A 25985-nucleotide genomic window follows, 5' to 3' on the forward strand; every position below is an offset into this window, starting at 1 on the left:
TAATGTACTGGGTCCAAAAATTTCATAGTCCAAGGTGCCACTTATATATAAACCTGGCAAGTACAGTTGAGTGAAGATGATACCAAGGACAAATAAAAATTAAGTAGAGTTGTGTGATCTGCACTCCAAGAGGTGATGGTGAGGAAGCAGAGAGCATTAAGCTTCCACATACAGCTAGTCGGACGTAGACAAATAAAGGGAAGCCATGTCAGCTTTTTATCAAAGAGGAGTTTCAAAGCCAGGACTGCACAACAGTGTCCAATTTTTGGGTACACACACAGTGCTCCGAGTCAAGATGAAATCAACATGCAATGATAGAAAGACATGACGCACATTTTCACAGGTGAAAACCAGAAACCACTGGAAAGGGTATAAGAAAATTTGTTGTGAACTGTCAATCCCAGAGACCACAATGATTAGTGTACTGATAGCAACGTGGGTGATTAAGTGCAGTAGTATTTTCCTTATTGGGTGATAATGGGTGTTTTCTGGGGGTCACAGAGTCTAGACCATTATGTACAGAGAAGCGCGTTGCCACTGAGTTTTGTGTCACACTGAGTGGAACTGCAGACAATGATATTATTGTAGATACTACATGGAACGTGCAGGATGTTGCTGATGTTCACAGCTGTGTTGCAGATGTTGTGGAGGAAGCAGTACAGATGCATAAGCAGGGTAAACATAGGAAAAAGAAGAGGAGATATAGTAATCAGGCTGATAAGTCTGAATCTTTTGAGTGTATGCTTGAGGTTCACAATGTTACAGTAGTGAAGGCACTATGTCACATCCTAACAGAGCAAGCTGTGACAAATGCTGTAAGCTGCTTACCATGCAGCCACAGTCTGACATGCGAGACGGGGATAACGTAGTGAAGAGTACGACAAAACCCTGAGAGTAAACTATCATGCCAAAGTTGACCTTCAGTGAGTCATGGAAAAACGTGAAGGAACAAAATACCAGCTAGGGAAAGCTGTCAACAGCTGAGTACTGTCGCAAGGTTCACCTTGTTCACATCAATTAAACTGTGAACAAAATCACTAAGGCTTAATTCGTATGATGTAGTGCTATTAGACACCAGGAAGTTGCTTTCAATGAACAGGAGTACCCAAGAGTCAAATATTTTGAGAGAAATCCAGTCTGTGATGAGCATTACAGTGAGTGAGTTAAGGGACATTACTTGTCGACAAATGAGTGTAGTAATATATGTGGTACAAGTGTGAGAATAGTTTGGTGAATTGTTTTATAGGAAAGCATAAGGGGAACTGTTGTAGGGCAAAGTTCTGACAATGTTCCCAAAAATCAGGTTAAAAACCCATCGCACTGACAAGGGAGGTGCCAAACAAAGGAGTTTAGTGGTGTCAGACTGTACTGCTAAAGGCAATTTGTTAAGGATAAATTATTAAGACAAAGAGTATTTCAATATTGTTCTAACTTGTAAGTGAATGGGAAAAGTAAAAGATAATGTGTGTGGACAGTGTTACGGAGAGGTAATGTAGGATTGGTACCACTGTGTAAGCTTCTAGCTTCTGGAGTAAGCTTTCCAGGGTACCAATAACACATAGCCGTCAGTTCACCACTGCCACATGCTTTGTGTGTGTGTGTGTGTGTGTGTGTGTGTGTGTGTGTGTGTGTGTGTGTGTGTGTGTGTGTGTGTGCATGCGCGCGCGTGATGACTTTTGATGCTGTTTGTCTAAGCTACTAACAGTCTGCTCCCTCCTCGACTCACTTTGCACAGAAGTGGCTCTGCACCCATGGACCACTTCATGTGTATCAATTAATCACTGCTCAAAACAACCAGATTGGCACTGAACATTTATTTCAACACATCCACTGATACTGCAGGAACTACGAACACCAACCTGCCATGATGGGAACCTCATCATTGGCCACCATCTTGGTCCTGCTTGTTGCATTGCAGTGTGCTTCTGCCACTGATGGAAAATCAGCCAAACCTCAAGCTCATTTTCTTCTGCCTACAGCTCTGCACCAACACAGTCATAGTTCAGGAAAAGTCAGCACGAATGAATTAAAGCTGTGTCAGGTCAATGTGAATTATGTCGTGTAAATAGTTTCCCATGAACCAGCCTCAATGAATAATTTGGGTACAGAAAGTTTTGAATGGTGTAGGAATGTTACAGCAAGATGGTGTAGCACACTTTCCAAACCTTTTCCTCATGTTTCCTCACAGGTGATGACAGCAGTAGTGCACTGACCGTTACCAGTACTAAAACTGCATTGCAGCAAGCCATGAACGTGGTCATCGAATTAACATTGAGGCAACCATCGAAATGACACTGCCACCAACCGTAGCAAAACATACAGTCCCTGAGATGCTATTCGTATGCACACAGTCTGCCACCAGGTCACTGAGCTGCTTGTCGGCTGGGCAGCCATTGTTTATTCCACCAGCCACCAATTGTTATTGAGGTCTGGAGTTTGGGACCAGCAATAGTGTCTAGCACTATGGTCGTAGACTGTAACACTGGATGACCAGAACTGTGGCCATGACAACCAGCTGCCAGTGTTAGCCCTCAGCTCAAACTACAGTATAAGACACTGCCAACCTTCAGCTGCATGCCGGGCTGGCCCTCCGACTATCCATTACGCCCGATGCTTTGCCACCACCATACTCCATGTGGTCCAGCTTACTATACCAGATCAAATTGCGGCACATGGGTGCTTTTTGTCCCACCACTTTTGGGTCCTATTGTTAGAAAAATAATTCAATACAGGTGCTGGCATCTTGCTGAATGGACCTTGATCATCCAAACTGCTATTCAAAACTGAAGCGCCTGGGAGGCGAGTAGCAATACCATCCTGACAAAAAAAAGAAGTTTCCCCATCTCCAGATGTGGCCCTACAAACCCTGCCACTAATTAAATTTCTCAGTGCAACTTGTTAAACATTTGATTCGCATTATTTGAAAGAGAAATGACCAATAAGGCACATCTGTTGTGTTTATTTTTGTTGTTGGACCTCACACCCATCACTGAATCAGGACATCACAAAAATCTTTAAAATTGGAGCACATGCATGCCCATGACATATGCCTAAGATACTTCAAGCTGGTTAGATATGTAAGGTAGATTGAATCCATTAAGTGTGGTTATCATATCGATTTGCAAATATCCAAACTCTGCAAGCTGTATTATGGTATGTAATAATGGACACATTGAATAATATTCATTCCTCCTCCCTGCTCTGATTGCGAATGATGCACACGATGAATGACTGTCGGCAAAACTGTGTGTGATGGTTCACCATCCACTGCAGAATGTTATCTACATATCTTGTGAAGATAACACTACGATAACCACTTTAGCGAGTAATATCCTTTCCAGGTTTCAAATAATGGAATCACATGGCCTTGATCCACTCTATTTATGAATTAGTCATAGTTCAGTATATTTCATTTACTTGATGAAAAGACCTTCTTAAAAGCTGTCTTATTATAGAAGACTGTGTACATAAAGTTCTATAAGAGACTTATTATTAATTTTGGTTGGAATTTTACTACACCCTAAAGAGTCTAAATTTCTCATTGACATTGAACCTAAACAGCACAATACATGACAAAGCACACACATTTTAAATTCATTAGGTCGCTGTTCCTGAGAAACAGAAAATTATTTACTTATCACACACGCATTAAGTCACATCTTACAAGGAGACTTCCCCAGACATGGGATTGGTATTTTGACATCAACTACACAGTAGGGCAGGTACAGGTCCCAGGTATCACACACCAAGTACCCACTCACACTGATAAGACACTCATTTATAAGCAATCAAGAAAAAAGTATTTCTCATGATGTACTAGAGTTTGAAAATAACTCAAAACTTCAAAACTGTCATGCTGTAGCAGTAAAGCTACTTGGCTGGCGTGATGAAGGTTGTGGGTTTAAGTACTGTTGGGTGCTATCTATTTTTTTAGACCTTTATCAAAATGACTGTGATCATTATTTTTATTTCATTTTAACAACAATGAAAATTCCTGGATGGAATAATATGTAAAATAAAAGCAACCATTAATCTATAGCTGACTGACATGCGGCGCATGGAAACACTCAAAAGAATACAGTACTTACATTAGCTTTTGAGCTCTTGCACTTTCTCTAGCAAAAGTACACTTATTTAGCAAAAGTACACATACTCACACAAACAGCTGACAGGCATCCAAATGCTCACACCTGCAGCCACAGGTATTTTCATGTTACGCCATGTCTCTTATTCAAAACATGCTGCAATATAATAATATACCTTTCACTTCCTTGCTCCCAGCCACATTTTCTTCAACAATTTGTGTAACGTTGACTGCCTGGCCCGCCTCTAAAACTCTTACTCTTTCCCGCAAACGTTCACATTCAACCTGGAGATTAGACAGCTCCTCTGTTCTCTTGTTATGCATTTCATCTGATGGATTTGACCTGTTAAGATAAAAGATAAAGATAAAAATGAATCAGGAAAGAAAATATTTATCGGCCATCTTTGGTACTTCTTTTTATTTATTAAAGGGCGAATTACTCTTAAAATAAATAATTATATAATAAACAGATGATATTTAGGGCATCATTCGTAAACTAGCACTGCAAGCCTTGGCTAGAAGTGGGAGAAGTAAGGAAAGTTACAGTTAAAATTCATTTGACCTGGAAGATGTGAGGTGCTGAGAACCACAAGGGCCTAAAGCACAACATCATAACTTGTAGGATTTCAGCATTTATTCATGCTTCTGACATCTGTTGATCTTATGGTGAGTCAGGTTTATGTATGCTGTGGAACCAAATTGTGTATGTGTGTGTATATATAGGGTTCTTATGGTTCTCAGCACCTCATAGGCTTAGACTGGCTGGACAAGGATGGGGAAGGAAATCAGCCATGCCCTTTTCAAAGGAATCGTTTGCCTTAATCGTCAACAGTCGTGCCAAGGTGGATACACTGGCTCCCATCAGGTCAGGAAGTTAAGCACCATCAGGTGTGGCCAGTACGCCTACTTGGATGGATGGCTGCCAGTACACGACATGCTGTCGATAATGTACCCATTGCCTTTACGGCAGAGGGAAGAAGAGGGGTGGGAGCACGAAGTCTACGATCACCATTCTCTGTGCCAATATCCTAAATTTAATTCCAAACCTCTCCTCAGTGTGTCGTGAAGTGAGGGCACATGACACTGTTGATGGTGACCCATCCATCAGATGGGGATGTTAAGTTCAGTGGCCCCCTTGATGCTCTATGAGAGGAGTAGGCTATTGCCGGCACCAGGTTTCACCTTCTCCCTTCTCTTGTCCTCTCCAACATGAAGGCCACACTACACCACCCAACGCTCGACACACATGCGCCGTCACTTTTCTGGAAGCTCGATACAGGAAAATGGAAACGACGACACAGAAATAAACGAGCAGGGGAGAAAAGCAGAAGCATGATATGGAGCAAGGATGTACCCCAAATCAGTAAAAAGGTTATATACCGGTCATACTATGTCCCAATCCTGACATGTGCATTAGAAACCTGGGTTATGAAAGGAAGAGAGAAAAGCGAAGTACAAGCTAGTGAGATGAAATTCTTGAGAAACAGTATTCGAGTGACAAAGAGAGATAGGTTAAGAAATGAGAGGATCAGAGAGTTAATGAAGGTGGAATCATTACAGGATCAAGCCTAAAATGGTTTGGACATGTTAAGGGAATGGAAAGAGAAAAGGATACCCAGGAGGATACACGAGATGGAACTAGAAGGAAAGAGACCAAGAGGAAGACCGAGAGACAGATGGCTGAAAGGAGTAGAGTAATGCGTCCAGAAGAAAGGAGAAGAATGGACCGAGGTGAAGACGGAGAGATGATGGCAAGACAGAAGACGATGGAGAGGCCTATGTTCCCTACAGAACCAGCCAGAGGCTGGAAACTGTCCAAGATGATGAATGAATGAAAAAACTCTAAAGCTGGGTGCTTTAATAGGGATGTAAATCTCACCTTTTCCAAATGAGAATCCAGTGACTTAAAACCAGTGTGCCATTTCACTTGTTATTGAGTGAAGTATCTTTTTCCTGTTAAGTCGACAGTGTGATCTGCTGAGTCTTCATATTACTGATATGATACTCCAAAACCTCATTTCAATCGCAGTACACAATTATTGATGCAATGAATGTAAATTCTAATAGTTGTTCCAAAGCCATGACAAAGTCGTGGAGGAGGAGAGCAATCATGGTGAACCATGTGTGCAGTCTGTAGAAAGCTGAACAGATCACAAGGTAATAAGTCACTACTGAATACAAAATGACTTTAATGGATCAATAAAATCATTTTGTATTCAGTTAATGACTTAATACCTCTTAACTGACTCCACTTGCTACGGAATCTGTACATCTAGTGTTTCAAAATCTTAAACTTGGCTGCAAAACAGTAACTGTGTAAATCTGAAGAGGCTGAAAAATCAGACAATCTTTTTGCAACTGGCTGGCTGATTTGTCAACCTCTTCATATATCTAGTAGTTGTATTCCCGGTGTTGGGGAACGTAAGAATATCTTCCATGGGAAGGAAATACCCAGCTCTGGATATTCTTATAAATTTCAAGACAAACAAAATAATTTATTTTGATAAAGTTTTTAAATAATGTTAGGGAGATAAAACCAGGATATCCGGGATCACAGTGACCTACAGAAAAAAGTGGGAGTTATACCAAATTTTCCTTTCAAATAATAAAATTAAACTACTTTCAAATTATACACATTACTAATAAATAGTTGAAAGGGTCTTCTTATAGTCTGAGAAATGTATTTCATTGTATAATCTACAACATAATGTAACTCGTACAGTTGACACACTGAGTCATCAATAAGTGCATAATGCTCCTGACCTCAGTCTACACTAGCCCCTGAGCCGAAACCACTTCCATCCCTGCCCCATGACCCTGACTTCACCTATCCTGCACTCACACCCTCCCCCTCTCACTCTCACTCTCCTCCCCTCCCCCCACCCAGTTCATTCCTTCATGTCAATTGTGTGCCAGGCACAACTCACCCTGTCTATGGCCAGAATGACCTCATCAGTGCCACACATCCATCCCATGAGCACACAGCTTTTCACACTGAGCTTTCAGCCCCCCCCCTCCCCCCCTCCTTCATGCCTTCACTCATCCAATCTGACAACAACTCACCCCGGTCAACTTCCAGTGCTGGTCCAATGTAGTCAGCAGGGGCAATGTAGCCATGAAAGCATATGTGTGTACCTATGTATTCTGTTAGCTCTCTAGAACGTAATGATAATTTAAAAACAAACAGTCTTTGGCAACTAGGTTGATTACTTCAAATCTGTGAGCGAAGTGGGAAAAAAAATATTCTATTAAACTATCTTATATTCATGCAACAACTCAGTCTATAATATTTTAGTGCCATTCATCCAAATAAGAAAATTGTTAGGAGTTTCTAATTAGGATGAGGCTAACCTTTTAGTGGCTTACGGAGAAAAAATTTACATTTATGTCACTATGTAACACCACAACCCCTTGGGATCCTGTGTCCTATTCCAATCTGATCTCCACTCTCTCAAAGAGGGCATATCAAACCCACATCCTTTCGTCTTTCCCTCTTTCCTGATGAGGCAACAGTTTGTTGCGAAAGCTTGAATTTTGTGTGTATGTTTGTGTTTGTTTGTGTGTCTATCGACCTGCCAGCACTTTCGTTCGGTAAGTCACATCATCTTTGTTTTTAGATATATTTTTCCCATGTGGAATGTTTCCCTCTATTATCCCTATACCAGTTCCAAACTGAACAATCCATTGCCCTCATCCACCTAATCCTTCACCTACACATCAACTCAGCCAATGAACACACCCGCCAACTCCTATCCTTAGTAAAAGTCCTTAATCTTTCCTCTCCCACATCCACACCGGCTGTTCAGAGCATCCTCCTACAGGCCAACCGTAAATTAGAACAGCATGCCACCCTCCACCTCAAAAAACTATCCATTCTCCTGGTTTCCCACCTCCGGAAAGGCAACTCACTCACCCTTCACAACCTTTCCAGCAAACCTCAACCTCCTCTCATTGCACACAAACCCAGCCTCTCCCATCTACTCAATCTCCCACTTCCATCTCCACTCCCTCCAATACCTCAAAATTCCAATCAACACAATCTGGAACCACAACACCCTAAATCAGTAGTTAACCTTTCCTCCAAACCTCTCTCCCAATCCGAAACCTCTGTCCTATCCAAAGGCCTCACCTTTAGCCCCACTCCCAGATTCAACCAAACAGCCCTCGTCAAAGATCTACTGTCCTACACTCGTACTCTCTGCTGGAAATATCACTTTGCCACAAAGAAAAATGATCCTAATCCTACTCCTAATGATCCAACTCCCCAAGACACCATCCAAATTGAACCCTGCCTGGAACAGTTCCGTCCTCCGTCGCAGTGGGACCCACCTCCTCTTCCTCAAAATCACCCTCTCCAAACCTTCCAGGAATTTCTGACTTCCAGCCTTGCCTCTCAATCCTTCTTAAAAAACCTTAATCCTACTCCCAACATCACCACTGCTGAAGCCCAGCGGACAAGGGTTCCACGACCGTGATACTTGATCGTCGGGAGTATGTGGCTGAGGGACTGCGTCAGCTTTCAGACAACACCACATACAAAGTTTGCCAAGGTAACCCCATTCCCGATGTCCAGGCGGAGCTTCAACGAATCCTCAGAACCTTAGGCCCCCTGCAAAACCTTTCACCTGACTCCATCGACCTCCTGACCCCACCGACACCCCGCACCCCTACCTTCTTCCTAAAATTCACAAACCCAATCATCCCGGCCGCCCCATTGTAGCTGGTTACCAAGCCCCCACAGAACGTATCTCTGCCTACGTAGATCAACACCTTCAACCCATTACATGCAGTCTCCCATCCTTCATCAAAGACACCAACCACTTCCTCGAACGCCTGGAATCCTTACCCAATCTGTCACCCCCGGACACCATCCTTCTAACCATTGATGCCACTTCCTTATACACAAATATTCCACACGTCCAGGGCCTCACTGCGATGGAGCATTTCCTTTCACGCCGATCACCTGCCACCCTACCTAAAAACTCTTTCCTCATCACCTTAGCCAGCTTCATCCTGACCCACAACTTCTTCACTTTTGAATGCCAGACATACCAACAATTAAAGGGAACAGCCATGGGTACCAGGATGGCCCCCTCGTACGCCAACCTATTCATGGGTCGCTTAGAGGAAGCCTTCTTGGTTACCCAGGCCTGCCAACCCAAAGTTTGGTACAGATTTATTGATGACATCTTCATGATCTGGACTCACAGCGAAGAAGAACTCCAGAATTTGCTCTCCAACCTCAACTCCTTTGGTTCCATCAGATTCACCTGGTCCTACCCCAAATCCCATTCCACTTTCCTTGACATTGACCTCCACCTGTCCAATGGCCAACTTCACACGTCTGTCCACATCAAACCCACCAACAAGCAATAGTACCTCCATTATGACAGCTGCCACCCATTCCACATCAAACGGTCCCTTCCCTACAGCCTAGGTCTTCGTGGCAAACGAATCTGCTCCAGTCCGGAATCCCTGAAGCATTACACCAACAACCTGACAACAGCTTTCGCATCCCGCAACTACCCTCCCGACTTGGTACAGAAGCAAATAACCAGAGCCACTTCCTCATCCTCTCAAACCCAGAACCCCCCACAGAAGAAACACAAAAGTGCCCCACTTGTGACGGGATACTTTCCGGGACTGGACCAGACTCTGAATGTGGCTCTCCAGCAGGGATACGACTTCCTCAAATCCTGCCCTGAAATGAGATCCATCCTTCATGAAATCCTCCCCACTCCACCAAGAGTGTCTTTCCGCCGTCCACCTAACCTTCGTAACCTGTTAGTTCATCCCTATGAAATCCCCAAACCACCTTCCCTACCCTCTGGCTCCTATCCTTGTAACCGCCCCTGGTGTAAAACCTGTCCCATGCACCCTCCCACCACCACCGACTCCAGTCCTGTAACAGGGAAGGTGTACACGATCAAAGGCAGAGCCACATGTGAAAGCACCCACGTGATTTACCAACTGACCTGCCTACACTGTGATGCATTCTATGTGGGAATGACCAGCAACAAACTGTCCATTCGCATGAATGAACACAGGCAGAGAGTGTTTGTTGGTAATGAGGATCACCCTGTGGCTAAACATGCCTTGGTGCACGGCCAGCACATCTTGGCACAGTGTTACACCGTCCGGGTTATCTGGATATTTTTATACAGACACAAGCAGACATATTTGGTCTTTAAATATGTCTGCTTGTGTCTGTATATGTGTGGATGGATATATGTGTGTGTGTGCGTGAGTGTTTACCCGTCCTTTTTTCCCCCTAAGGTAAGTCTTTCCGCTCCCGGGATTGGAATGACTCCTTACCCTCTCCCTTAAAACCCACATCCTTTCGTCTTTCCCTCTCCTTCCCTCTTTCCTGATGAGGCAACAGTTTGTTGCGAAAGCTTGAATTTTATGTGTATGTTTGTGTTTGTTTGTGTGTCTATCGACGTGCCAGCGCTTTCGTTTGGTAAGTCACATCATCTTTGTTTTTAGATATATTTTTCCCACGTGGAATGTTTCCCTCTATTAATTTTTATATATATATATATATATATATATATATATATATATATATATATATATATATATATATACAAAGGTGATGTGACTTACCAAATGAAAGTGCTGGCAGGTCGACAGGCACACAAACAAACACAAACATACACAAACATACACACAAAATTCTAGCTTTCGCAACCAACGGTTGCTTCGTCAGGAAAGAGGGAAGGAGAGAGAAAGATGAAAGGATGTGGGTTTTAAGGGAGAGGGTAAGGAGTCATTCCAATCCCGGGAGTGGAAAGACTTACCTTGGGGGAAAAAAGGACAGGTATACATTCGCACGCACACACACACACACACACACACACACACACACACACACACACACACACACATATCCATCCGCACATACACAGACACGAGCAGACATTTTCATATATATATATGCCTATATGGATATGTGTGTGTGTGTGCGCGAGTGTATACCCGTCCTTTTTTCCCCCTAAGGTAAGTCTTTCCGCTCCCGGGATTGGAATGACTCCTTACCCTCTCCCTTAAAACCCAAATCCTTTCGTCTTTCCCACTCCTTCCCTCTTTCCTGATGAGGCAACAGTTTGTTGCGAAAGCTTGAATTTTGTGTGTATGTTTGTTTTCGTTTGTGTCTGTCGACCTGCCAGCACTTTCATTTGGTAAGTCACATCATCTTTGTTTTTAGATATATTTTTCCTACGTGGAATGTTTCCCTCTATTATAACTATATATATATATATATATATATATATATATATATATATATATACACACACTAATTTAGACTCACCAGTATATAGAATGAAGGAAACATGCTGGATTAAAAACTAATGTACCACCATAATTCACAACGCAATACAAACTTCAGGCACATGGGACGAATAATTTTGCTATTGTAATTATGGCGTAATTAATGATTAAAGTTCAGATATTTCCAAGTCATTGAGAGACAGCTAGTTTTATGTTTTTAAGCCAGAAAATTGTTTGTATTCCTAATAAAAAATATGACACAATGATTTTTCAGTCATAATTAAGCATACTTATGATGCAATTGGTGTTAGATAATAGAACTGTAATTATGATCATACAGAATGGTAAAATTTTACTTGTTCAACATTTAATTAACCAAATCTAGGCCTTTCATTCAATAAAATTAATCGCTCTGATCATCTGAAAATGATAGGATGATTTTCCTTTAATAAGTAAATAAATTGTATATGCAAATTAACGAAATATATTGTTGAACTATCAGTTTAATAAGTCACAGCTGCAAAATACTAACGCGAATTCTTTACAGACGAATGGAAAAACTGGTAGAAGCCGACCTCGGGGAAGATCAGTTTGGATTCCGTAGAAATGTTGGAACACGTGAGGCAATACTGACCTTACGACTTATCTTGGAAGAAAGATTAAGAAAAGGCAAACCTACGTTTCTAGCATTTGTAGACTTAGAGAAAGCTTTTGACAATGTTGAATGGAATACTCTCTTTCAAATTCTGAAGGTGGCAGGGGTAAAATACAGGGAGCGAAAGGCTATTTACAATTTGTACAGAAACCAGATGGCAGTTATAAGAGTCGAGGGGCATGAAAGGGAAGCGGTGGTTGGGAAAGGAGTGAGACAGGGTTGTAGCCTCTCCCCGATGTTATTCAATCTGTATATTGAGCAAGCAGTAAAGGAAACAAAAGAAAAGTTCGGAGTAGGTATTAAAATTCATGGAGAAGAAGTAAAAACTTTGATGTTCGCCGATGACATTGTAATTCTGTCAGAGACAGCAAAGGACTTGGAAGAGCAGTTGAACGGAATGGACAATGTCTTGAAAGGAGGATATAAGATGAACATCAACAAAAGCAAAACGAGGATAATGGAATGTAGTCAAATTAAGTCGGGTGATGCTGAGGGAATTAGATTAGGAAATGAGACACTTAAAGTAGTAAAGGAGTTTTGCTATTTAGGGAGTAAAATAACCGATGATGGTCGAAGTAGAGAGGATATAAAATGTAGACTGGCAATGGCAAGGAAAGCGTTTCTCAAGAAGAGAAATTTGTTAACATCGAGTATAGATTTAGGTGTCAGGAAGTCGTTTCTGAAAGTATTTGTATGGAGTGTAGCCATGTATGGAAGTGAGACATGGACGATAACTAGTTTGGACAAGAAGAGAATAGAAGCTTTCGAAATGTGGTGCTACAGAAGAATGCTGAAGATAAGGTGGGTAGATCACGTAACTAATGAGGAGGTATTGAATAGGATTGGGGAGAAGAGAAGTTTGTGGCACAACTTGACTAAAAGAAGGGATCGGTTGGTAGGACATGTTTTGAGGCATCAAGGGATCACAACTTTAGCACTGGAGGGCAGCGTGGAGGGTAAAAATCGTAGAGGGAGACCAAGAGATCAATACACTAAGCAGATTCAGAAGGATGTAGGTTGCAGTAGGTACTGGGAGATGAAGAAGCTTGCACAGGATAGAGTAGCATGGAGAGCTGCATCAAACCAGTCTCAGGACTGAAGACCACAACAACAACAACATGATAAAACATGTAATTTATAGTCTAAATAGAAACAGATTCCTTCCTGACTTTGTATGAAATTATTCACTTTTATTCCATGCAAATTTCTATGTAATTTGGGAAGCTGTATGCAACAACTTTAATTGTATAAATCCAAAATTCAGTATGTAACAATGACAGTAATTGTTTAAACCTATACAGAGGCAATTTGTACGCTGCCAAAGGTCAGTCTTGGGTAAATCTTACTTCAGTCTTAGACCAAATATTGTGCAGTAACATCAAAATGAACCTACAGCAGCATCAAGATATAGCACCCTGGATTATGCAAGATACATATACATTTGGTGGAGAATATTTGTATGAGAACATGGTTACAACACATTGTTTTTCTTGTGTTAAACAATGATACACATCCCAAATTTCACCACAAAAACATTTTCGCCACATTTTACTATAACTATAAACAGCTACTTAATTTCCTGTATTAAACAGTCTTCAGAGCTGATGAAAATTCGTATCACATTTCATCTATCTGAAATGTAACTAACAATTTCATATGTCTTGTATTGGGAGAAGTTATGTTGCACTTACCTTAAATGCAACACCTTTGTTGTCATTGGATTGAAGTCACCCTTAAGAGCTCTGTATTCAAGTTCTATTTCAAGCTCATCTCTCCGTTTCTGTAGAGCTTCTTTTTCCTTCTTCAAAGATTCACATTCACTTTCAAGTTTTTGCAATTTGACTGAAAGTTGCCCACCACCTGTAAAGAGAGATATTCTGATTCTCTCAGCTGGTTGATACATGGCTTAATAGCTGTATTTATCACATCTCAAATGGAAGTTAGTAAGCAATAATGTGCTTTGTGGCAAAATAATTAATATAAATATGAATTTTGCTTTCTCACAACATTGTCATATGTAAGCGGAGGTGAATGTGTGTGTGTGTGGGGAGGAGGGTGTAGGAAGGAGTGGGGGGGAAGGCAGAGGGTTCGAGGAGAGAGATAGGGTGTGGGAGGGGGAGAGAGGAGGAGAGGTGGGGAGAGAGAGGGGGAGGGGGAGAGAGGGGGGAGAGGGGGGAGGGGGGAGAGAGGGGGAGGGGGAGAGAGAGGGAGGAGAGAGAGGAGGGGAGAGAGGGAGGGGAGAGAGGGAGGAGAGAGAGGAGGAGAGAGGGGGAGAGAGAGGGAGGAGAGAGGGGGGAGGGGAGAGAGAGAGGGAGGAGAGAGGGAGGAGAGAGGGGGGAGGGGAGAGAGAGAGGGAGGAGAGAGAGGGAGGAGGGGGAGAGACAGAGAGGGGGAGAGAGAGGGAGGAGGGGGGAGAGAGAGGGAGGAGGGACAGAGAGGGGGGAGGGACAGAGAGGGGGGAAAGACAGAGAGGGGGGAAAGACAGAGAGGGGGGAAAGACAGAGAGGGGGGAAAGACAGAGAGGGGGGAAAGACAGAGAGGGGGGAAAGACAGAGAGGGGGGAAAGACAGAGAGGGGGGAAAGACAGAGAGGGGGGAAAGACAGAGAGGGGGGAAAGACAGAGAGGGGGGAAAGACAGAGAGGGGGGAAAGACAGAGAGGGGGGAAAGACAGAGAGGGGGGAAAGACAGAGAGGGGGGAAAGACAGAGAGGGGGGAAAGACAGAGAGGGGGGAAAGACAGAGAGGGGGGAAAGACAGAGAGGGGGGAAAGACAGAGAGGGGGGAAAGACAGAGAGGGGGGAAAGACAGAGAGGGGGGAAAGACAGAGAGGGGGGAAAGACAGAGAGGGGGGAAAGACAGAGGGGGGGAAAGACAGAGGGGGGGGGAAGAGAGGGGGAAGAGAGGGGGGAAGAGAGGGGGAAGAGAGGGGGAAGAGAGGGGGGAGGGAAGGGAGGAGGGAAGGGGGTAGGGAGAGGTGGAGGGTAGGGGGTAGGGAGAGCTGGAGGGGAGAGGGGGAGGGAGTGGGGGAGGGGGACATGGGGAGAGGGGGGACAGAGAGAAAGGGGGGACAGAGAGAGGGGGGACAGAGAGAAAGGGGGGACAGAGAGAGGGGGGACAGAGAGAGGGAGGGACACAGAGAGGGGGGGACAGAGAGAGGGGGGGCAGAGAGAGGGGGGGCAGAGAGAGGGGGGACAGAGAGAGGGGGGACAGAGAGAGGGGGGACAGAGAGAGGGGGGACAGAGAGAGGGGGGACAGAGAGAGGGGGTGACAGAGAGAGGGGGGGACAGAGAGAGGGGGGGACAGAGAGAGGGGGGGACAGAGAGAGGGGGGGACAGAGAGAGGGGGGGACAGAGAGAGGGGGGACAGAGAGAGGGGGGACAGAGAGAGGGGGGGACAGAGAGAGGGGGGACAGAGAGAGGGGGGACAGAGAGAGGGGGGACAGAGAGAGGGGGGACAGAGAGAGGGAGAGAGGGGGGAGAGAGGGGGGAGAGCGAGGGGAGAGGGAGGAGAGCGTGGGGAGAGGGGGGGGGAGAACAATATATGAATAAGATTTTTTACCTTAATCTTTACTGGATGCAAAAGAGACAATTATGAAATTATTCGGTTGCACACTACATTAACTGCCCTGAAACACGTTCATTGTCAATATACAAACTCCAATAAATTTCAAACACAGAAATTTTACTGGTCTGCTTCAGTAAGTACACCATTTTGAAAAAAACAATTGTTAACACTTGAGCCCTCAAACTATTTATTGTAATATCCACAGATTGACAGAGGATGTTCTCCAGATTTGTGGCTTCTAGCTGGTGGGCACAGCTGGACACTAACTCGGTGATTAAGTTCCAAACAGAACATGAGAGGTCTGGGCTGACAGCAGCAAGCAGCCGGTACTATCAGTAGACAAGTTAACCGAGGTTGCTGTTTTGGCTGTGCAAACTATTCCATTTTGGCACCATGATGGCACTAATGTTTGCTCTTATTGAAGTTATTAGCTATGACACCACAACACACTGCATGTCTTTTGTACTGACAGCAGCAACTACCACAGTAACATAATACTGATGATTGCACTATAACAAATTGGAATTTATTTACATCTTCAGTACACACAAATCAGCTAATGATTGTGACACCATGTTTTGTTGGAATATGGTATGATTTCATTAAGCTGAACACCCGGAAAACACCCAGATATGTAATACATCAGGAAAGTATTAGATCAGATATGTGTCTCTTATCTCATTAAGATGGATAAACTACACAACAATTTTGTTGAGGTTTTGCAATCACAGAATTGTTTCAAATCTTGAAAAGTAGTTTTGCAGCACTAACCACATTAAATAATGGACTACTTTTCCCACTCGTTAGGAAGAGAGAATTTGTCATAGTAATAGATGGCTTTATGGACACTATATGATCAAAAGTATTTGGATATCTGGCTGAAAATGACTTACAAGTTCATGGCGCCCTCCATCAGTAATGCTAGAATTCAATATGGTGTTGACCCACCCTTAGCCTTGATGACAGCTTCCACTCTCACAGGCATACGTTCAATCAGGTGCTGGAAGGTTTCTTGGGGAATGACAGTCCATTCTCCACGGAGTGCTGCACTGAGGAGAGGTATCGATGTCAGCTGGTGAGGCCTAGCATGAAGTCAGCGTTCCAAAACATCCCAAAGGTATTCTATAGGATTTAGGTCATGACCCTGTTCAGGACAGTCCATTACAGGGATGTTATTGTCATGCTACCACTCCGCCATAGACTGCGCTTAATGAGCACGTGCTCAATCATGTTGAAAGATGCAGTCGCCATCCCCAAACTGCTCTTCAACAGTGGGAAGCAAGAAGGCGCTTAAAACATCAATGTAGGCCTATGCCATGATAGTGTCACAGAAAACAACAAGAGGGGCAAGCCCCCTCTATGAAAAACATGACCACACCTCCGAATTTTACTGTTGGCACTACACATGCTGGCACATGACGTTCACCGGGCATTCACCATACCCACACCCTGCCATTGGATATGTGTACCATGATTCGTCACTCCCCACAACATTTTTCCATTTTTCAATCGTCCACTGTTTACGCTCCTTACACCAAGCGAGGTGTTGTTTGGCATTTACCGATGTGATGCATGGCTTATGAGCAGCCACTCGATCATGAAATCAAAGTCTTCGCACCTCCCACCTGTCATAGCACTTGCAGTAGATCCTGATGCAGCTTGGAATTCCTGTATGATGGCATGGATAGCTGTCTGTCTATTACATATTATGACCCCTCTTCAATTGTCAGCGGTCTCTGTCACTCAACAGACGAGGTTGGCCTGTACGCTTTTGTGCTATACGCATCCCTTCACGTTTCCACTTCACTATCACATCGGAAACAGTGAACTTAGGTATGTTTAGGAGTGTGGAAATCTCGTGTACAGACATATGACAGAAGTGACACCCAGTCACCTGACCATGTTTGAAGTCTGTGAGTTCTGCGGAGCACCCCATTCTGCTCTCTCACAATGTCTAATGACTACTGATGTCACTGATATGGAATACCTGGCAGTAGGTAGCAGCACAATGCACCTAATATGAAAAATTTATGTTATTGGGGGTGTCTGGATACTTTTGATCACATAGTGTAAATAGGAAGCATTTACGTCCACTGCACCTCAGGTTGTCTTCCAATAGGTATTGTTCTTTCTACCTTAAATGTATCTATCAGCTGTACCTTGAATTCCGTGTAATGAAAGTAAGTACTGGTCAACCATTCTGCTCCCTTGAAACTTATATTCATGTAGTTATAATGAAGCTTAACCCATAATCTTTTCCTCTCTACATCTAATGTTCCCCAACCTGATGGATAATGTTGTAATAAATTTAATAGTTTCACGTCTCTGAGAGCCTAGCCCAAAAATTGTTAAATTAAAGCTGAAGCAGAGGAAGTAAGTTCTGGGAAAACATCACATGAAGTATTACTAAGATTGGCACAGGAAGTTCTCTAAAAGTATTTCCATCATGAGTTTGATGATCTACACAAATCAGTGATTCAGGCAAGGAAGGAAGGAAGGAAGGAAGGAAGGAAGTTGTGTTTAACATGCAAGGTTGCAAAGAAATGAAACTGCAATTCTTTCAAAAAAGAAATAAATAATCAGTGACAAAAATAATAATTAAGGTAATCAGGTAATAAACAAAATGTTCAATAATAGGTGATTCAAGTCTGCAATCAGATGGAACTCAGTTTGGCACAAGGTGTATAACGGACACAACAAATTCTCATTGTTTTCTACTGTGACTCTTCACTGCAGGTGAACTTATACACATCTAAATCTAACTGCAAGTACAGTATATCAATACCTTCCATTAACTTGCATTCAATATTTAATTCACCTGGTCTGGGTCAGTGTATACTGGTCTACTGACAACTCTATTTTAAATTAAATCATACTTCAATATAAATAACAATAAATAAATCTCTGTTATTATGGCCAATAAAAACATCAAACACAACTGTGTTTACACAGATAAATATTATTATGCAACATTGACGTGAAGGATGTGCCAACAAGCAGTTAAAGAACAGCACCAAACTGATCATTACTGGATACATGACTTTTGGACATGAAGAGTAAAATCATACCTCCCCCATCCTGAAAATTTGCCACTTCTGCTTCTAATCTTTCTACAAGGTCTTTGTAGCCATCAAGAGTCTTTTGTAGTACTTCTATTCTGTTTGCCTGTTGTTGGGTCCGAGACATTGTTGAAGGAGATGCACAAAAGGTAAGTTCATTTTCATAACTATCCAGCTGTGATCTGTAACTGTCCCTTTCCTGAAATAAACTTTTTGTGTTTATTACAAAAGAAGAAACATGTATAATTCAAAATTAAAATTCTTTTAAGGAACAAAATTTACACAATTCAATCAAACACAAAAAAATGAGGAACAGCATAATAAAAAGAGAACGAGTCAATGACAATAGTCAATGATGAAGAGAATGTCTTTTTCAATGAATGAAACAATGACCTTGACTTTCTGTCAAATCATCACTAGCTGGCTTACCAAATTAAAAACTGTTTGGATGCAAGTTGCTTGATTTTCTTAGTCATGTTTCTCTCTGCCCCAAATAACAAAATTTTCTCATCACTCAGGATCCCCAAAAACCTAGTAATTACAAGTCTGAGTTATATAGAGGACAAGTGAGAACCAAAGATACTTTCACTCAAATGTCCAGGTCACTAGTTTTTGGTGGTACACCAGAGCATTGGGTGAAGATGGCACAGTTTCCATTTGTCATGAAGTGGCATTTTAATGAATCCTGTGAATCAGAGAATGAACCACTGTGCTGCGTCCTATGTGGGCATGACAACCAGCAAGCTATCTGTCTGCATGAATGGCCACCGACAAACTGTGGCCAAGAAACAAGTGGACCACCCTGTTGCTGTGCATGCTGCCAAACATGACATCCTTCCAGAATGAGATTTTCACTCTGCATTGGAGTGTGCACTGATATGAAACTTCCTGACAGATTAAACTGTGTGCCGGACTGAGACTCGAACTCAGGACCTTCATCTTTCATGGGCAAGCTATGAAGTTTAGAAGGTAGGAGATGAGGTACTGGTAGAAGTGAAGCTGTGAGGATGGGTTGTGAGTCGTGCTTGGGTACCTCAGATGGTAGAGCACTTGCCCGTGAAAGGCAAAGGTTCCAAGTTTGAGTCTCGGTCCGGCACACAGCTTTAATCTGCCAGGAAGTTTCATGACACCCTTCCAGCCATCACCAGCTTTTCTGAAGTGCGCAGTGGGAACTTTTCCTGCAATACACCCCACGTTCCCGTAACCCTTCTGGCCTCAACCTTCATTAGTCATTGTCCTCTCCCATCCAGACCCTTCTCTGTTCCCATTCCAGCACTACACAGCCCTCTTTCCTCCATCACACCCAGTTTTTTTACTTCTCTCCTTTTTTGCTACCCCCCCCCCTCTCTACCTCTCCACTGCCCTCCGTATAACCTCCCAACTGCACATAGATGTCCTATCCTCTTTCCACCTCATTCATGTGTGCTCCCCAGCAGCAATTCACTGTCTGCCACACCTACCGTACTATCCCTCCCCCTCCCACCCTCCTCCTTACCCCCACCCAGTCGCCACTCCCATCACATGCTGATTCTGCCGCTCACAGTGTGGCCTCAGTTGCAGTCATGTATCTGAGTTGCGTTTGCCTGAGTGTATATGTGGGTTTGTCGTCTAATTTTGACAAAGGCCTTAGTGGCCGAAAGCTATATTTGTGACAGTTCTTGTGTAGCGCCTATCTGTGACTCAGCATCTCCTCTGTATGGTGAGTATCTGTATCTACTTCCCTCTTCACAGTATTGTTCCATTCCATCCTGGATTTTCCACTGTTGGAGAATATGAAGAACATCACTTTGCCTCTGGCTGGAAATGTTTTCAACTTCTGAGGAACATCTACTGGGATTCAGAGTTGAGTTGACAACTCTGAGGCAAGCAAGATGGTTTTTGACATACTCTTGTAGAAAAAAAGAGTCACTGCTTGGGTAAACACAGTAAATTATGTAAATGTTACAAAGTCAATAAAAATATTACAGTAACATTCAGAGTTAAAAACACACTTTTAAAGAAATCCTACATTTAACAACTTTTCTTGTCTGTGCTGGTGAAACTCCCATATGAACTATTTTATTCCTCCCTACATTTAATGAACCCCACTTTAAGAAAAAGTGGTCTTTTAAGGAATAAACAGAAAAGATTCTGCAAATTAAAATCCAGTTTTATTCAATTCCTAACATGTCCAAGGGAGTGTCATGCAATAAGAGTAAAAGGTAATCTATTCTTTGAGTCAACCTGCACCTAGATCATTGTCTTTTGGTCAACAGCTCCATTTCCCTTGTAATGATGCTGGAAAATGTGTCAAATTAATCAGAAAGCAATTTCTGCCCTGCATATCATGTGGCCTTGGTCATATGATCTGATGTCACAGTCACTGAATGGACGAAGTGCGAGCTGAGAAGTGCAGTTGTTTAATGTCAAATTTATCAATGTTTACTTCAGTAGAGTTATGACCCACAAACAAAGAAAGCTGACAATTTAGCAAAACCTGATCATCATCCACAATGTTGAGGATAAATGTAACAAAAACTTTTCAGCATGATTTGGCACAGTCTTCACTGTGCAGCATATTCAAAAGAAAGAAGCAATCTTACTTGCCACCCTAGTGCTTTGTTTGGATCCAAAAGGAAGAACATTCACATTTCAATGTTCAATGATGTGGAATTTTTTTTTTTATTTTTTTTTTACGGTGTCAAGGAACAAGATGTGGCAGCATTCCTATAAGTGGGAACATATGGCAATAGCACATGAAATTTCCCTGAAGAAAACAATCAACTATTTTTGATTTTTAAACAAAGGGTATATATAAGACACTTTTACTTTGGTGTATTGGCATATATTTCCAATTTTGTTTTTTTTTAATGAGTATAACCCACCCACTACATTATTGCACTTCGCCTCCCATGGCTGTTATCAGAAACATATGGTGACATTGCAGTAAACAAGTACAGTAGTGACAAAGGAAAACAAATCACATTGTGAATGATTTCAGGAGAGTTGTGCATATACTATCATCAAGTGGTTCAGTGTGCTCTTGTGAACTACCATGATAAAAACTCATGATAAGCTGACTGAAGTGCCCTAAGTCCCAGGTGCAATAATTGTGGTTAATACATATTAGTAAAACAAATATCACACTAGACTGATTTGTGATCACTACACATAAAACTCTGCTTTAAAAATAATTTTGTTTAATGGAAAATAAACCAATTTCTTTTGTCAGTGCTGGATGTCGCATGAAAGACATGGTGAGTAGTATTTGCTTGGACTGAGTCCATCTACATATTGGCAAAAATGAAATTGCAAATATCTGCCAAAACACCAGAAAAATGCACCTGACAACACTTAGAAGAAAACATACACACAGGATATTTAAAAAAAAGTTTTCCAAAAATGTGAGAGGTGGTAAAACAGACCAAAGCAAGGAAAAAATGTCCAATAAACATGGGCTCTAAAATCCGTACCTTAAGAGCTATGTGCACTTGTTCAGTAGAAAATATACATTTTATAGTAGCACAGAACAACAAGTGGTTATTTCCCCTTTTAGGGCCCATGTTTACTGGAATTTTTATCTTGTTCTGACCCATTCTACCACCTTTCAAAACATTAAATAATTTTTGCGACACCTGCAACAACCCACCTATAGCCGACTGATGTATGGCACATAGAACCACACAATAGAAAACAGTATTTACACTAGCTTTCGAGCTCTTGCTCTTTCTCTAGTAAAATTACGCATTTTTGTACACACAACTACATGGAATGCTTGTTTCTCTAGTAATATTGCACATATTCACACACATAACTACACAAAATGTGTATATGTGTAATTTTATTAGACAAAAAGCAAGTGCTTGAAAGCCAATGTAAAGACTGTTTTCTGTTGCATGTTTCTTTTCGTGCATGTACTGTATTTAAAGTTGTAGCACAAGATATTGGTAAGTTTGCAATTAAATGGCACTTATATCACTTAAACATCCTTGAATTATTATTTTGGGTCATTCCTTCCATGCACTTGGCTTAAACCCACATTTAAGGGAAACTGCTGTTGAAAGAAAAATATTTCGGTCTTCTGAGGGTCATTAAAAAGGGCTTTTGTTATAATACCTATCATAATACTCTGGTTAATGGTTTCATTATTTAAATGTATTGTTAGCAAGAAGCAAAATATTGGAACTTGCACTGTGTAGCATTAAATTTGTTAATATTCTAAGCAAGAAATATAGAAAGACGAGTTAATTGTTGCAAAATAACTAGTAAGAAAACACTCATTATCTAGAGAAGTATATATTTTCTTCGAATATCAGTGTCCCTGAATTTCAGGGATGGAAATTCTCTCTCAAACATATTCTGGACTCTGGACTTAAACCTTTGTTAGTCTCACCCCACTCCCCTTCTCATATTTATGTTTGTCAGAATTTCATCTTATTCCAATATACATTTATTTATTTCATCTTCCGCATGTGTGTGTCCCCTTTTTCCTCTATCTCTCTTTTCTTTCTTCTTCATCTCTACCTACATTATTTTCACATATTTTCAATTCTCTTTAAACCATCATTACTTCACACACTCTCTCTTGTATCACCTTTTGAGCTGTGGATGATGTAATGCACTAACTCCTACCTTCAATACTGTTCCATCCCTTTTTCATATCCAAGCTCCAACCATTTCCTTGTTCCTCCATGAAGAGGGAAAGACTGGTAGGAGTTAAGAGTACTACGATCAGTTCTATTGTGTTTGCACTGAAAGTAGGCAAGTTGTTCCTCCTAGTTGCAATTATTATAGTATCTTTACAGACAAGTTTTCTGAATAAATTCATATCACAAAAGCAACTGTAAATGGTCTCTCAGACCATGACATGCAGTTCATAAAGTTTACTAACACTTATTAAGGCTAATACTTTTTGAAACTAAATGTGGGGGATGTATTAATATAAAGAAATATGAGTATTTCAGGAGACTGTTCAAAGTATGAACTTATGGCTTGAACGAAAATACAATACATTCACTAGTAAAACTGTAATCTAATAACGTTTTCCCCTAAAAGTAACTCGGATCAAGTAGATACCAACAAGAAAGAAAAGGGAATAGCACCTGGATTACTTTAAGAATAAATAAATCTTGTAGGACAAAAAGGAAACATTCTGTAATTTTGGAAAAGTTATGATGTCGGTGAAGCACATTAAAAGGAGTATCATATCTGTGAAGAAAATAATCCTAACATCTAACCTAATGTATTAAGCGATATTACGAAAAGGATAGTTACTACTCAACATATAGAGGAGATGCTGAGTCAAAGTTTGGCACAACAAAAACACTGTCACAAATAAGCTTTTGGCCAACAAGGCTTTTGTCGAAAATAGATGGCATGCATGTGCCCACGCACGCGCGCACTCACTCACTCACTCTCTCTCTCTCTCACACACACACACACACACACACACACACACACACACACACACACACACACACACACACACACACACACACAAAGATTGCAGCAGCTGAAGCCACACTGCGAGCAGCAGCAAGCAACAGTTGTAGTGCGTGATGGAGTGGCAACTGGGTGGGAGTAAGGAGGAGGCTGGGGTGGGGAGAAGGTAGTGGCGGGGTACAGTGAAGTGGTGCTGGGCAGCTGGAGAGAGGGTAAGGCAGTTAGATACAGTCGGGAGGTTAGACAGATGGCAAGGGAGTGGTGGGGGAGGATGGGGGGGGGGGGTAGTAGCAAAGGAGAGAAGTAAAAAGACTGGGTATGTTGGTGGAATGAGGGCTATGTTGTGCCAGAATGAGAACAGGGAAGGAACTGGATGGGTGAGGACAATGACTAACGAAGGTGGAGGCCAGGAGAGTTGCGGGAACATAGGATATATTGCAGGCAGAGTTTCCACCTGCGCAATTCAGAAAAACTGGTGACGGTGGGAAGGTTTCTTATGGTGCAGGCTGTGAAGCAATCACTGAAATCAAAGATGTCATGTTGGGCTGCGTGCTCCGAAACAGGATGGTCCACTTGTTTCTTGGCCACAGTTTGTCAGTGGCCATTCATGTGGACACACAGCTTGTTGATTGTCATGCCCACATAGAATGCAGCAAAGTGGTTGCAGCTTAGCTTGTAGATCACATGACTGTTTTTACAGGTAGCCCTGCCTTTGATGGGACAGGTGATGTTTGTGACCATACTGGAGTAGGTGGTGGTGGTGGTGGGAGGATGTATGGGACAGGTCTTGCATCTAGGTCTATTACAGGGATATGAGCCATGAGGTAAGGGGATGGGAGCAGGGAATACCATAAAGGACAGAACACTTCTCATTGCAGGGCATGATGAGAGTTCAAAACCCTGGAGGAGAATGTAATTCAGCTGCTCCAGTCCTATGCGGTACCGAGTTATGAGGGGAATGTTCCTCTGTGGCCGGATGGCGAGACTTTGGGAGGTGGTGGGAGACTGGAAAAATAAAGCAAGGGGGATTTGTTTTTGTACAAGGTTGGGAGGATACTTACGATCTGTGAAGGCGTCAGTGAGACCCTTGGTATATTTCGAGAGGGACCGCTCGTCATTGCAGATGTGATGGCCATGGGTGTCTAGGCTGTATGGAAGAGACTTCTTGGTATGGAATTGGTGGCAGCTGTCAAAGTGGAGGTACGGTCCAGTTCCATCCATTACTGGTAACAGTGGAGTAGTTCAATTAAGTAAATAATGCCGGGGAATAACTCAGGTTTGCCTTTGCAGATAATTTCAGAAGCACAGATATGAAACTTACTTATATTACTGGCAGAAGTAACATCAACCATAAAATCTTCATTCCCTACGATCATCCAACAATGATACTGTCCTGTAGACTACAACATGATCAGTGACCAAATTGATAGTGATGCTGAGCCTATTTGATAAAAAGTTAATATTATGGAACTGATAGATAGCTACTTACCATATAGAGGAGATGTTGAGTTGCAGACAGCACAACAAAAGGGCTGCTATACATTTAACCCTTAACTGGAATCGTGGGTCATTTTGGACCCGCCAACAACAATCAAACCACCTAACAACGGAAATGTTGAAGTTTCAATTTGGTGCGCCAATGTAATCTCAGTACATTGTGAAGTGCACCAGGGACCAGGAGCTCACTGCTTGAAATTTACTGGAAGTGGAGGTAAGTGCCATTCCTGGGTCCAATTTGACCAGCGATTACAGATACAGGATTTTTTTAGCCAGTGTATATCAACTTATTTTGCGGTGTTTCAGGCACTTTATTGCCACAATGCAATGGGGTCTAACTGAAAAAGAAATCTGTGAACTATTATTAGACAAAAATTATTCAGACACAGAATCTTTAAGTGATTTTCAACCTCGTGATGAAGAGAACACAAGT

The 25985-nt window shown here is 42.3% G+C and overlaps 1 protein-coding gene across 1 annotated transcript in view; it reads right to left on the reverse strand.

The window, feature by feature from the left end:
* The window catches only part of LOC126199166 (mitotic spindle assembly checkpoint protein MAD1), a 102243-nt gene that overhangs the window by 21469 nt on the left and 54789 nt on the right, over positions 1 to 25985 (reverse strand). The window contains exons 8-10 of the mRNA XM_049935926.1: positions 18644 to 18833; positions 13703 to 13871; positions 4261 to 4427 (exon numbers count right to left, since the gene is read on the reverse strand). Coding sequence (XP_049791883.1) covers positions 4261 to 4427; positions 13703 to 13871; positions 18644 to 18833 — 526 coding nt within the window. The remainder of the gene's footprint in view (positions 1 to 4260; positions 4428 to 13702; positions 13872 to 18643; positions 18834 to 25985) is intronic.

The sequence above is a fragment of the Schistocerca nitens genome, chromosome 8 (assembly GCF_023898315.1).
Source record: "Schistocerca nitens isolate TAMUIC-IGC-003100 chromosome 8, iqSchNite1.1, whole genome shotgun sequence".
In the NCBI taxonomy this organism is placed as follows: Eukaryota; Metazoa; Arthropoda; class Insecta; order Orthoptera; family Acrididae; genus Schistocerca; species Schistocerca nitens.